The sequence below is a fragment of the Ambystoma mexicanum genome, chromosome 1q, assembly GCF_040938575.1.
Source record: "Ambystoma mexicanum isolate Mex_15411 chromosome 1q, UKY_AmexF1_1, whole genome shotgun sequence".
In the NCBI taxonomy this organism is placed as follows: Eukaryota; Metazoa; Chordata; class Amphibia; order Caudata; family Ambystomatidae; genus Ambystoma; species Ambystoma mexicanum.
The window spans coordinates 856,717,151-856,731,919 of record NC_090922.1 but is presented as its reverse complement, the minus strand read 5'-3'; the positions used below and the strand labels follow the sequence as shown (position 1 = coordinate 856,731,919).

At 46.4% G+C, this 14,769-nt stretch overlaps 1 protein-coding gene across 1 annotated transcript in view; it reads right to left on the bottom strand.

The window, feature by feature from the left end:
• Window positions 1-14,769, bottom strand: part of KCNT2 (potassium sodium-activated channel subfamily T member 2) — a 2,640,974-nt gene that overhangs the window by 275,323 nt on the left and 2,350,882 nt on the right. Inside the window, exon 15 of the mRNA XM_069641505.1 lies at window positions 1,344-1,452. Within this exon, the coding sequence (XP_069497606.1) occupies window positions 1,344-1,452 (109 nt within the window). The remainder of the gene's footprint in view (window positions 1-1,343; window positions 1,453-14,769) is intronic.

Sequence of the window (14,769 nt, the reverse complement as noted above, 5' to 3'; positions counted from 1 at the left end):
GATCCTTGCTGGAGTGTAATGCAGTCGGTTCAACACTGCAAAGTGTATAAGCCGTAGGCGTGCATTGAGTGAGACTTCCTTCGATAAAAGGCAGTACCTCTGCCATTTGGTCTCATCGATGCTCACATTCAGGTCTCTCTCCCATTTCACCCATGCCGCATTCTTTTGTGCCTGACTGGTCGGAACTATCTTTGATAACCTCAATACTTGCCTCCTCGGCTCATCACCTGACACTAGAGCATCTATATATTCACAGGATTCCGCTTCCTGTGGGAATGACAGCCATTTCTGACGCACGGCTGCCAATGCTTGTTTAATATACCAGGGATGGGAAGGGTGTGAAAAGCATGTCACGCACAAGAGGAAAATGTATGTCATTAAATGCTGTGCATCTGTCACAATAGAAAGGCAGGGTGTGTTTACATTATTTACCAGATAAAATATTTTATTAGGGATAAGGTTTGTAGATTAATGATCAACATCAGCACATTCATGCAGCATGCAGCCAGTGGGGCGCTTTGAAACGCAATGTATTTGTAATAAGCGCCTAATAACTAAATTCCAATAACTAAATAAAATCAGTTAGGTTTGATCAGGGTCGATTCTGACGATAAGGGTCCAGATTCTGGGTGAGTAGAAAGCTGCTCAACCAAGTGATCCCCTCTCACCCGACTCATACACCCTTCTCTCATTTCCCCCTCACTACAACCTCACGCCCTCCCCACTCTGTCTGTTGCCTTACTCCCAGATTCCCTTATCAGCTCCCCAACATCTAACTGCACACTTTTCACTGGATTTCATACACCCTTCTCTTGTTCCTGACTGCCATGGCGCAGCATTATTTTATGAAATAATCTTTTTTTTAACAACACTTTAAGCACCCCAAATGTACACTGGGCCGTTATTGTGATTAATGCTCTCTGCTGCTGGCTCACCCGTCTGGTAAACTGGTCACTTGACTCTTAGAAATACACTGCAGACACACACTGCTATGCATGCCAGGGCAGACTTAAGGGATCACTTAAATGCAGCTGCATGAACACCTGCCCTTCCTTTGCTGTGCCCCGGCTGCTAACCTTTTATAATTGCTTCTGAAAAACGTGACTGGCATTCGAGGGTGACGAACATTTATTGGGAGCATTCTCTTGTCTCTGAGGTCATTCAAAGAAGGGCATAGCACAGAGTCATAACACACAATGCTGCACAGAATATCAAAACATCATGGCAACCTCCTTGTAAGGATTTGAACTCGAACCACAAAAGCAAGTACGAACTTTAACTAAAGGGACAAGCGATTCATCCCATAGCATTTGTCTTTGACAAAAAGGCTGCTTAAAACTTACTGTCCTCTAGATGTATGGACCAGCAGAGTGATGAGAGTGGATGTTGCAGGACATATACAGTTTAAAGCCAGCATTGCATACTTGAACTCCTCCTCGCATACAACATGATCTGCATAAAACAAATGCATACTAATGAACACCTATTTTTGCAAAACATTGTTCAACAGTCATCCCTTGAATGTTATTTTGGGAAATGCAATATTTAATGTTCTGTGTGTGTTCTATGGCAGGAAAGGCATCTTAATATAATGTTTGATGTTCCACCATCCTAAAAGGCTTTGCGTTTTTCTGAGCTTATGCCTATTGTAGATACACAGGATGTTACATCATGTACCTTCTCTTTTTTTTATTTAAACAATAAAAAAACTTTAGTTACGTAACAGGCAGACAGGTTGCAATTGACGTTATGCATCACACTAATCTATTCAGCAAACAATACTTCCTGTGGTTCACATTGTAAGTTCATGCTCTACTTCGAGGTTATTTATTCATACATTTCCCAGTTGTCTACTGTTGAAATATTCCCAAAATGGTCCCCATATATCCTTTGGCCTAATTGCTGCAGTGACTGTCATGACGTATCCCTCGTCCCTTTCATTTACATAAATCAGTTCTCTGAGCCATTCCTGACATGATGTTGCCATTCGGGATTTCCATTGTTTGCAATAATACAGCCCATATTGAATAGTCTGCATACTTTTGTAGAAACTTTGCCTATGTCACCCAGTAGATATTTAAGGGGAAGGAGCATGGGAAGAATTCTGATCATTACATGTAACACCTCAGCCACCTCCTGCCCAAACTGTACTATCTTGGGCAATTCCAAAACATGTGGATCGAGTCAGCCCCCTCCCCACCGCATTTCATACATTTATCTATTGCACCAGGAACAAATCTTGAAACCCTTGCTGGAGTGTAATGCAGTCGGTTCAACACTGCAAAGTGTATAAGCCGTAGGCGTGCATTGAGTGAGACTTCCTTCGATAAAAGGCAGTACCTCTGCCATTTAGTCTCATCGATGCTCACATTCAGGTCTCTCTCCCATTTCACCCTTGCCGCATTCTGTTGTGCCTGACTGGTCGGAACTATCTTTGATAACCTCAATACTTGCCTCCTCGGCTCATCACCTGACACTAGAGCATCTATATATTCACAGGATTCCGCTTCCTGTGGGAATGACAGCCATTTCTGACGCACGGCTGCCCTCATCCAAAAGTATTGCAGTAATCTAATGGGGCTGGTCCCCAATTTTGCTGTAAATTCATCTTGCGTTAAGAACCCCCCTCCCCCCACACCCGTGGGTACAGATCTCCCAGCATCATTCCTTTCTCTGGGTCCCAGGATGTTTGTATATCAGGATCGTATGTTAGGGGAAGCCCTGGACAGTTCCACAAAGGGATCCTGCCATCACAAGGAGTAGTTGCTCCCCGACGTTTAAACACTTGAGCCCATGCATGTACTGTTGTGCGTACCGGGTGAAAAGTACATGAATCTATGTAGTGATATTGTAGAATGACTGCTTTGAGCTGCCCCGCACCGCTCTAATACTTGACGTACTGGGCCCGGGTCTGGCATATAGCATTGGCCTGTGCATTATGCCTATGTCACCAAGTAATATAACTCGAAGGTCTGGAGCAGCCAGGCCCCACCAGGCATAAGGTTCTGTCAGCCCTTCACAGCTCGTACACGGCTCTCCACCCCCCACACACATTGCACTGCCATAGATCAGAGTTTTAGAATAAACCTACGCCTTGGCCATATCGGGAAAGTATTAAAGTGATACAGCAGTTTGGGAACCACTGCCATTTACATCAGGGCGAACCTGCTCTATAGGGACATGGGGAGTCTAGCCCATAATTCCAATTTAACTGCAGTGTATTGAGGTATGTTTCGTGATTTTCTTCATACAGTGTCTGCTGCATACAGTGTTACCCCCAGGTACTTGAAACTAGTTGGGACCCATCTAAATCCTATAAGGTCATCTGGTTTGGTAGTTCCATCAGTGAGCAGAAACCGCTCAGACTTTGCAGTATTAATCTTATACCCTGAATGACTAGTAGACCTAACAAACTCCTCCATTACTGGTTTAATAGTCTCCTCAGGGTTTTGTAAATACAATAAAGTGTCATCTGCATATAAGGATATTATCTGAGGGGTTCCCGCTATGTGTATTCCCAAAAGTCCATGACGTTCACTTATCAGTCAGGCTAATGGTTCTATTGTGAGTGCAAACAGTAAGGGGAAAGGGTGCAGCCTTGTTGTGTTCCTTGAGCCAGTGTGAAAGCTCAGGATATGACCCCAGTGGTTCAGACCCTGGCAGTCTGATTAGTGTATAATAGCCTCACATACCCAATTAAATGGTCCCACAACCCAGAATAGTACACCAAATAAATCAAAAGCTTTTTCAGCATCTAGAGAGGCAGCTGCTGCCTTGGCCATAGGATTAATTTGTGGAATAATACCGAAGAGGCGCCGCAAGTTTAAGCCTGTAGATTGACTAGGAATAAAGCCTGATTGATCCGGGTGCACATGCTGGAACATGTATGGAAGGAGCCTATTTGCTAACACCTTGGCAAAAAGCCTTGGCATCCGCATTGATCAATGATAACGGGCGATAAGTGGCCACCTCGCCTGGGAATCTGCCAGGCTTCAGCAGTACTGAGATAACAGCCTCCGAAAGCGAGGGCGGGCGTTGTCCAGTTTGAAATGATTCCTCCCTAACCCTGAGAAATCGCAGGGTAAGATTCCCAACGTACGCCTTGTACAGCTCTATCCTCAGGCCGTCAGGGCCCAGAGCTTTGCCGGAATCCAGCGAGGTGATCGTCCCTGTTATTTCTTCTGTTGTCACACGTCTACTGAGTACCTCATGGGTCTCTGCTGTAAGACACAGGAGGGAAAACATTCCTAGGTACTAGTCTACCCCTTCCTCTGCACATGTGTCTGCATTTGCGTACAACGCCATGTAGTAATTCAGGAATTCCCCATTGATTGTTTCAGTCTCTTTCAAAAACCGTCCCGCTGCCACTACAATCCCAGTGATGAGCTGTGACCCTTTCTCTCTCCTCACGACAGCAGCAAGGAAGCGTCCCGGTCGGTCTGCCTCCCTGTATCTACGCGCTTGGGTGGGCTTTGCCATACAAGGCACCACTTCATCCGCAAACTTGTAGAACTTTAACAAGTTCCCTTTAATAACCCCCACAAGTGCCTTGTCATTAGTTATGCTGTATTCGTTCTCAAGCCTACGCAGTTCATGTTCCACCTCCCATAGCTCCTGCGTGGTATTTTTCAGTACCTTAGTGTTAACCGAAATCAATGCGCCACGTAGCCATACTTTGAAAGCTTCTCACACTGTGGCGTATCGTGGTACTGTGCCATCGTTCACTTCAAAGAACACTTCTATTTACTCTTGCAAGGACGTCACGAATGCGGCATCCAGGAGAATTGCTTGTGACATTCTCCACATAGGACGGGGTCTCAGCAAGTAAGCCAATAACAAGTTTATTACCACTGGCGAGTGGCCTGACAGGGGTACGTGGTAAGATCCTACTGCCCTGTAACCTTGGCGCCCATACTGCCGAGAGTAGCCATAAGTCGATCTGGGACATCGCATCGTGGACTGTTGAGTAATAAGTATACTCGGCTGCCCTCGAGCGTTCATCCCTCCAAACGTCCCAGCTCATCCATTATGTCTAATGGATGAGCTGGGACGTTGTCTAATGGATGAGCTGTCTAATAATCTGAGCAGCAGCAGTCAAACTGCGCTGCGTGGTGCTCGACCGGTCTCTGAGCACGTCAAAAATCAAAAATCGTATTAAAGTCATTAAAGTCACCACCCTATATAATGGGGATGTCCGCCGTCTTCATTAACATCTCGGATATTTGGCTGTAAAAACGGGTCGTCCACGTTTGGTCCGTAAGTATTTACTAACATGGCCTTCTTGCCTGATATTTTCCCTCTGACAATAACGTATCTCCGTTCAGGGTCTACTTGAACCTCCTCGGTTTGTAAAGGTAGTGGCTGACGAACAAAAATAAGCACTCCCCTCGCCTGAGATGAGTAGGACGTATAGTACCTATGCTGGCCCCATTTGGGTAGAAACCCATCATGCAGTGGCCCCAGAGCATGTGTTTCCCGTAGCATTACAATTTTGGGGGAATGGCGATCAAGGTATGCTAGAATCTTCCAAGGATTGACGGGGTTGTTGAGGCCCTGAACATTCCACGATGTAAACACTATTGATTCACCCATATGTCATTTGACAACAAATACATTTTACGTGCATGTTTCCCTGAAAGCAAACAGTCATTGTGTGATGCAGCTCCTGCCTGCAAACCCGCCTGCTAACATTTATAACCAAACACCCTTTTGTCCCCCCTCCCCAAACCATCTCCCCAAACTGGCCTTGAAGGGCCTATACCGCAGGCTGTACACACATTCTTGTGCACTCCCCAGTTTATCCCCACACCCTCACCATAGACCCCAACTTGATGATGTAACCCTTGTGCAGCCGTGGACATTTCCTGGGGTACACTGCGAGCCGTCACAGCTTCGAACAGCCAGCCAGGCGGCCGCTTGCTCCGGCTTCAATTTAACAGTTTCACATGCCAGATCATTACACTATATTAATAAGTCAATATTGGAGCTTACCGTTCAATCTCACGTTGTTCTGCCTTCGGGTCATGGTTTTGATCATCGGCGCCTCCACACATGATATGGCGTCCTCAGGATTCTCTAAACAATTTGGCCTGCCCCCATGTTGGATACGCAGATTTGCAGGAATCATAAGGGCATATGGTACATGTCGGGTCCTCAGTAGTCTCTTCCCCGGGCCATACGATCTTCTCAGGACATAGACCCCGGCTGCACAATCCGGGTAAATGTGGATATTCTTGGCCTCATAACCGTGTGTCCCTTGTTCTCTGGATAACTTCAGGATGAGGTCTCTGTCCGTGTAGTTCAGCATTTTTGCAATAACAGTACGTGGAGGGGCCCCAGGCCTAGGTGCCGTGGCAAAAGTGCGATGTGCGTGCTCAATCTGAAAATGTGTGGAAAATTTAGTCACTCCAAACGTGGTTTTTAGCAAGTCTTCAATGAACGACTCCATGAGCACCTAACATGCCACTTCAGGCACTCTGACTATGAGAATGTTATTTTGCCTCCAGCACGACTCAAGATCATCCCATTTACCCCAGACTTTAGTGAATTCTGGCCTCAGTTCTGTGATGTCATGGTCGTTTTGGCCCACGTTGTATTCCACCTCTCTGATCCTGGTCTCGGCTTCATTGATGCAACCACTTTCTTTTTCAAGTTTAGATTTCAGTGACTCAATGGTTGCACAGTATCGTCCAATTTAACATTAACGGACATGAAGCCGCTTTGCATGGCCACCAGTAGTTGGTCTTCGCGGTTTTCCCCGGGCAAGGTGCTTGGGCCTCCTCCCTGTCCTGGATCCACTGGCCCCGGGGCCATGACCTGGGTGCTGGTAAACCAATTCATTGGGCCACGCGTCTCTCCAGCACCCTTCGTCATGTTACTAAGTCGGTCTTAAATGCTATCTGCTTTTCTTGTATGGTGATGTAGCACCATGCTGCGCCCCCGGCCCAAGTCAGATATCAGACTCAGAAACCTGTTGGCAAAAGCACTACTTCACTTGTCAATGGAACCTGTGTCTCCACTTAGCATTGAAATTTGCAGTTGCCCATACCTAGTAACGTAAGGATATCCAGCGGGGGGTGCCCAGGCCCCCCAGATGTATCGAGGATGCAGCGGGCTCCTCAACAAGGGGGGGAGGCAGGTGTCACAAAGTGGCAAGCACCCTGACTACAGTCCTCCTCCAGTCTTGCTCACAGTACAATCCCCACAGTGCTTGGGCCTGGTCGCGCCACTTCTAGAATACCGGTAGCTGGCATCAGTATTCACCTCACCCTCAGTGCCTCCAGGATCTCAGAAAATCAGTGTCTAAGTACCACCTCATTGAACCAAACTTCACCAAAAACCTTGCAAAATCCAGCCCACCGCCAGCCTCAGCCACCAGACCCAGCTCCCGGGCCCAGTGGCTAAATCGCCAGTCCAGTCAGCGACGAAGAACCCAGGGCAGCAAGCAGCACTAAGGATCAGGCAGAATGGTCTAATAGTGTCTCCGCCAGCTGTCCGCTCTCAGCTCTGTCCACAAATGCCCACAGCTGCCTTAACTGTTGGAAATCACTGTCTGGCCGGCAGCCCTCATTCACTTCGTGCGCGGGGACCCAGCCATTTCTCCAGTGCCTAAAGGTCACTCACTTGTATAGGGAGCACTGCCAGCAGCTCAAATATTGCATGAATCACAGACCCCTGTAGTCCCCAGTCACCAGCTCCAATCATCTCAGTTGTGCCAAACTACTCTTAACAACATTAGATTCAGCGTACTGGGGTGACCCCAAACAAGAATATATAACTCACAGCCTCAGCTCCTGCACTGTCATTGCATAGCACAACCGAGGGATTCCACTCCACCTCGCCTGGGAGGCTCCCCTCTCCTTTCCTGTGGCGGGTCGAGCAGCACCACGGGCCCAGTATAACGGACAGACACAGTCCTGCAGCCCACTCCAGCGGTCACCTGTAGCAACCCTCATTCCTCCAATGCATGCTACCCGGCCAGGGCACTGGATCGCTGATGAGACATGCGCTGAAGGCAGCGGGACACAAGAAAACGCTGAAGGCCAGGGGGGGCTCTCACAGTGATGGCCAGTGAGCGCCTCCCCAGCCTCTCGTCACTCCCCCTTCGCCACGGCTGTAGGCAGGCTCTGGTAGTCAGGCTCCAGCCGACAGAAGTCGGATTAATCCCCAATAATTGTCCACTCTCCACAGCTCAGTCACCTTCGCCAGCGTGTGCCTCTATTTCATTTTTGCCTCAAAGACGCCAGCAGCACAGGGATGGCGCTGTGCAGGCTGCAGGCTTCCTCAGCCACTCCTCAATCTGGTGCGACAACGCCATGGCCTAAAGTAGTCATGCCTCCAGATTTTGTGGAAGTCTCTGCCAGCTCAAATCAGGGAGCCGCACCGCCGGTCTCCCCTTCTGCCCAACGGATAAGGGTTATATTTGGCCAATGCTTTCTCCACACCATCCTCTTCCTCTGTGGACCATTCAAACATATAAAAACTGGCACCAACAGGATACTTGAACAATCAGGATTATGCTGGGGCTGGAGCTCTCACTCAGGCGGCCATTACTCGTGGTGCTCAGCAGCACCCCCCTGTACCTGCTCTTTTGAAGGAATTTTGTTTATCGTTCCATCCTGTTATGTTCAAAATGTGTAAGCGGTGTGGAAATAATGGGAGGCCAAACCTCTTGTGGAGGAAAAACTTGATTCCATCCTTGAACGATTCCTAAGATCTACTATCCTCCTCTTCCTGCCATGTCCTGGTTTGTCCCTCGTCCTCCCTTGATGAGCTGGGATGTGTCAGCAGGGGTGGGTGACTATTTACAGCTACAAAGACGTCTCCCCACGTATCTGATTAGGTGGTTTAACATTTCATCTACCACTCTACGAGGTTTCTTTATAGTTCTTCGGTCTTCTACTTCCATTTGTTTTAGGGATGTCTTTGGTCTCTGCCGTCCCATCTACCCCGGGGTCTGTGGCTGCCCCATTAGTAAGCCATGGTATATTGCATACACGTTTATTTCAATGTCTGTTCTTCTTTGTTTTTTTCATGTCAGGCACCTCTAGTGATTTTCTTGTGAGCAGATCTTGCAGTTATCATAGTCCCTGATTTTCAATCACCGTCAGTAGCATTCAAGGATATCAGCAGTCTGGTTTGTTGGGCTGTCTCTGTCCGACGATGACTTCTCCAACAATGTTAATTTCTTTCTTTCTCAGTCCCCTTTTGAGGTCAGTTTGCTTTATTGCTTCTTGTATCTTTTCAGTGTCTCTGACTCATATGTCATTTTCTCTTTCCTACATTTGTGTGGTTGTATTAGGTAGCTGTGTTCTTGGGCTATATTTTAACATTAGCCCTGCTGGAGTCACACCTGTCGAATAATTGCGGTAGTGGTGCAGCATACAGCATATGGACATGTTCTTGAAGGAGGCTCACTGAATGGTCTTCTTGATAGATGACATTAATCACTCAGCCATGCCATTGGCCTGCATCATAGTGGTATGATAATTTGATGTTGGAACCCCATGTGCTGGAACCCTATGTATTTGGCACAACGTTTGAAGTCACTCCCATTGAATGAGTAGCCATTATCTGTCTTCACAGAGTGTAAAATACCCCCATTTGATGAATATAACATCTAAGGCTTCCCATTATTTCGCGGAATGTTGTGGAGTTATAGGTCTTGGTCATAGGGAATCTACAATGCTCCTCAATGGCTACTAAGAGCTATGATCCATCAGATACCGGTCCTTACAAATCCTGAAAAACTCGGCATCAGACATTCTTTGGTAGTACATTATGGTGTAAAGGCACCAGTGGTTCATTTCTGGCTGTTCATTGACCTGACATGCAGTACTGAACTACTTCTTCTGCCAGGCTGCCCATATATGGGAATCATACTTGCTTTCCAAATTGTCATTTTGTGTTCATGATTTCCCCATTGGCCGTCACGAGCGGTATTTACCAATGCCCTTTGTAACCGCTTTCGAAGCACAAGTCTACGCTCTCTCAATAATAGGTTTGTACTGGATACAGCTAGTTGGGTGTTTATTTTTCTTTTCAGTTTGCCTCTGTCTTCATCTCTTGTATTATGCAGTAATCTTACTATTTGTTGTTGGTGAGACAAATAGCCAGTCACATTGATGGGCCTTCCCTGAAGCCTAGTGCAAAGGTGTATGGTGTTGGTTGTGACATTTCGAACATATTTTTTCGCTTCTGTCAGTAAATTTCCCTCATGGGTGTCTTTTGTATGCCATGAGATGTAATCTGTTAGGCTTAGATCTTTACCTGGTCGATGCATGATGTCATATTCATAATCATGCAGTCAAATGCCCGAAATTGCGATGCAGGTTGGCATTCATTTTCTCGGATTTCCAAATAATGATGATAGCGCTTGAGGTTTATAGTGACTATTTCGAATGACATAATTTAGAATGCCAAAATGTCGAGAAAATGTCACCTAAAAAAAACTTTTTTTTTTTTAAATGGGGGGTCCCTCCAACCCCCCCCCTTTTTTTTACTCACGAAACAAACAAAAAACATATAAATTAAAAAATAATACATTCGATTTTTTTTTTTTTTAGGTACAATGTTTTTGACATTTTTGTCATTCAAAATTATTTTTTCGACATATTAACTGGATACCAGCGCTTGATGGTTGGTTACTAGCATGAATTTCTTGCCAATAATAAAGTTATTGAAATGTACAAGAGCCCAGACTCTGCTTGTGAGTATGCAGATGCACTCCTAGACAGTTATCTGCCGGCGCAGGTGACTATGCGTTTGGTTTTCATTGCACCTTCTTTACTTTGTGCTAGTATGTCTCCTAACATGATGGGGCTGGAAACTGTAATTTCTATTCGCCAGGACGGGTTGAAATAGACTAGTGCTGTGCCAATGGCAGTGATGTTCGGATGTTGTTAGAGGCTTGCTGACCATTGTTATTCCTTCATGAAGGGAGATCTTTCACAGAAGCTATCAGAGCGGTTCTGTCATTGTGGCATAGTTCAGTATCTATAGTGCACAGGATCCTGCCAATCCTAGGAAGGATGTGACTTCAGCTCTGTGGCGAGGAGGAGGCAGTTTGTGTATTATGAGTGCCTTGTCTGTATCAGGAGTAATACCTTGTTCTGAAAATATGTGTCTGTAGAAACATAATAGTGCTTCTTTATTTCTTTAATTAGTGTGAGACCTGCTGGTTGTAGGGTTGCACATACCTTGACCAGCTCCTCATTATGTTCTCGATAAGTCTTTCCAAACACAAGTATGGCATTGTTATATATACACAGGTTATTAAATGGCAAGAACATTTGTTTGGTGGTCTACTGGAATATTTCCACTGCTGACGAAATATTAAAATCGAGTTGTGTAAACCTATATAGCCCTTTGTATGTTGAGAACATCAGTATTGCTCTGGACATTGGGTGTAGGGCATGTTGATGATATCCTTGGTTCAAGCTAATTCAGAGAAGAATATCACTGCTTAATTCAGTCTGACAATCATACCATCAATGTTAGGTCTGAGGTTTTGCACTCTTTGAATGGCTGCATTTGGTATGTACATGTTTATGCAGAGCTGAATGTGTCCTCCATCCTTTAGAACTACTCCAATTGGCGACACCAGTGGGGTCAGACCGCCGCGATGCAGCACCAAAACCAGGCTTGGCTTCGTATGCATTGCTAGGCAATGTTGTCCACATACACTTCCATATCCGCCGGCAGGCAGAAGAGCCGGCTACGTTAAAGGCCAGTTTAAGGCCCTGTTTGCCCCATCTGCTCAAAAGCATCTTAACCTGGGTGGAGAGGGCAGGAGCCCCAACCCCACCACTGCAGGAGCCACCATCTCGAGCAGCCTGCAATTCGCCCCATGACCACCGCAGCCCGCAGCACCATCCGTGCCCGCATGCATCCGCACTGATGCCACCACTGCCCCCAGCACAGCTGCCACTCTGAGGCTACAGAATATTTGAGCATTTATCCTATGCTCATTTGAAGCAACGTCCACCTTTTTTGCAATCCTACCTTCCATAATCAGCCCAGAATCGCACTCGCACTGCGCCAACCTTCTTCCTGAAACAAAATGTTGGGCACGATGCAGCGCCAAAACGAGGTTTGGCTTTGTATGCGCTGCTAGGCAACGTTGTCCACATAAACTTCCATATCGACCGGCAGGCGGAAGAGCCCACTATGTTAAAGGCCAGTTTAAGGCCTTGTTTGCCCATGTTCGCACCAGAGCGCACCTAGAACCACCCACGCTACCCTGCCTTAATACCTGAGACTCACTGTACTGAACTTCCTCTCCGAAACACTCCGAACAATCGGAACGCTCTTGCATGATACACATGCGAGTGAGTATAGTCAACTGCGCCCTCCATGCGTGGGACCCTGCCATCTTCCTATACTGCATGAATGCATTTCACCCCTCCGGCCTACAATCTGAACACTCCACGCCGACCCCTTACTAATGTTGTCTGCCCAAAACTTCTGCCCCTAAATCCTTGCTTGCTTCGTAATATTTCTCAGTGTTTAACATCCTCTTTTTTAAGATAACAACCCACAATTGAGCCACATAGTGGCAACGGCGCTCCACCCGAACTTTGTATGACACGATTGTACCTCATAGTTGCAATTGTTTCTCAGCCCCATGCTGTATGGCTCCACTGTGCCTCAAAGTTGCATTTGTCCAGACTTACGCTATAGGCTACTATCATGCCAGATAACTGCAACAGTTTTATAGACTAATGCTGTATGCCCCCTTGGACCAAACCCATTTGTGCCACCTCTGTGCCTCAATAGCCGCAACTGACTAGCCTATTGTGTCAAATGTATTGGCCCATACCTGACTAACCCACTGTGTTCAAATATATTAGCCCACACCGGACTAGCCTATTGTGTCAAGTGTACTGGCCCATACCGCACTAGCCTATTGTGTCAAATGTACTGGCCCATACCGGGCTAGCCTATTGTGTCAAATGTACTGGCCCATACCTGACTAGCCCATTGTGTTCAAATGTATTGGCCCACACCGGACTAGCCTATTGTGTCAAATATACTGGCCCATACCTGACTAGCCTATTATGTTCAAATGTATTATCCCATACCTGACTAGCCCACTGTGTTCAAATGCTTTAGTATATGCCTAGCTAGCCCACTGTGTTGAACCACACCAGCCCAGGTATACCTAACCCTCTGTGTTGTCCCACTGGCTACTTAGTCTTACTGGGTAACTTAGAGTAATTACCACTCCACCATACTGCTATACTGTGCCCCACTTGACCTTGAGGAATTATGTACATCACCCTGCTAAACATAGGCTCCCCAGGCATACTTCTCGCTCTAGTGGTATTAACTAGTCTTTCAAGTCCACCCACCCATATGCCACCTAATCATTATATTTCTACTACTATGGCTACATCCTTGACCACTGTGCCCACTGCACCCACTTCCATTATTTTGACATATAAACGACTCTCACGCAAGTTAAACCCTCCCCAGGGACCACCCAACCAAAATAACCCCTGTAACCCCGCTCACAGAAACTCCTGACTTAGTGCATGATTGCCGAAATTATTTCAACCCCCGGCCAGCTCTGTGACCAGCTTGGACGGCCAGAGAATAAGCTTACCTAATAGACTAACAACTAATACAAAAAAGACCACTCCTAATCTCTCACCACCCCACACATCACTTAGCCGCTTCCAGACTAAATCACAAATATCCAAACCCCACTCTGGCATATATGTGACTGGAGCTACTTCCAGTACCCTTTCCCCTCCCTTGCTAGACAACTCCGCATCTGACCTCAAAGGGGCCTTAATAACTGCAAGATCATTAGTCGCGCACGCGACAGAGATAGCTGACCTCCTGGTAGCAGAAAACTACGAGTTCCTAGCCATCACTGAATCTTGGCTGCATGATGCAGCAGGTACTGCCCTTAGCTTAGCAGTCCCAGATGATTACACTACCTTGCAAGCTGATAGACGTGAGTCACGAGGAGGAGACATAGCTATCATTGCTAAATCTAAACTCTCCATGAGATTAGCCGCTTGTCCAGATATCAATTCATGCGAATCCCTGTCAGTCAAATTACCTATCGCCAACTCCCAAACCCTGAATATCCACCTCATATATAGACCGCCTGGCCCTATTGGCACCTTCAATGAAGATATTTCAACTATTCTGTCGGAGAACTTAAAAAGCACCTCACAAACCTTATTGCTGTGGGATCTTAATTTGGGATTTAACAACGCGAAAGACCAACATGCAATTACTGTGGCTAACATCCTGACAGCACTCAGTTTCACTCAAAGAGTGAACCTACCAACACACAACAAGGGGAGAATACTTGATTGGGTGGCGGATCACTATTGTAACGCATTGATTACTATTATCACTGCTCAAATCTGGACAGATTTGTCATTTACGTTGGCAACTAAAAGGCCCACCATCAAGTCGACCCTATCCCCCCCCTACACTTACCAGAAACAAAAAGAATATCACACTAGATAAACTTCTTCCCCGCATCCTACCTAATCTCAACTCACTACCTGACAATATGGATCCCAACTCATTAGTTGACAAATATAACAAAGCAATGACCACCGCTCTTGATGACAGTGCCCCATTAAAATTGAGAAATAGCAAGCCTAAAAGCCACCTCAACACCTGGTTCACCCCTCACTTGAAAAGCCTGAGGATAGATAAGAGAAAATGTGAAACCGCGTGGAGATTACTTCCCTCTGCTGAAAACAAAATGAACTTAATTAACATTTCAGCCCAATACAAGAA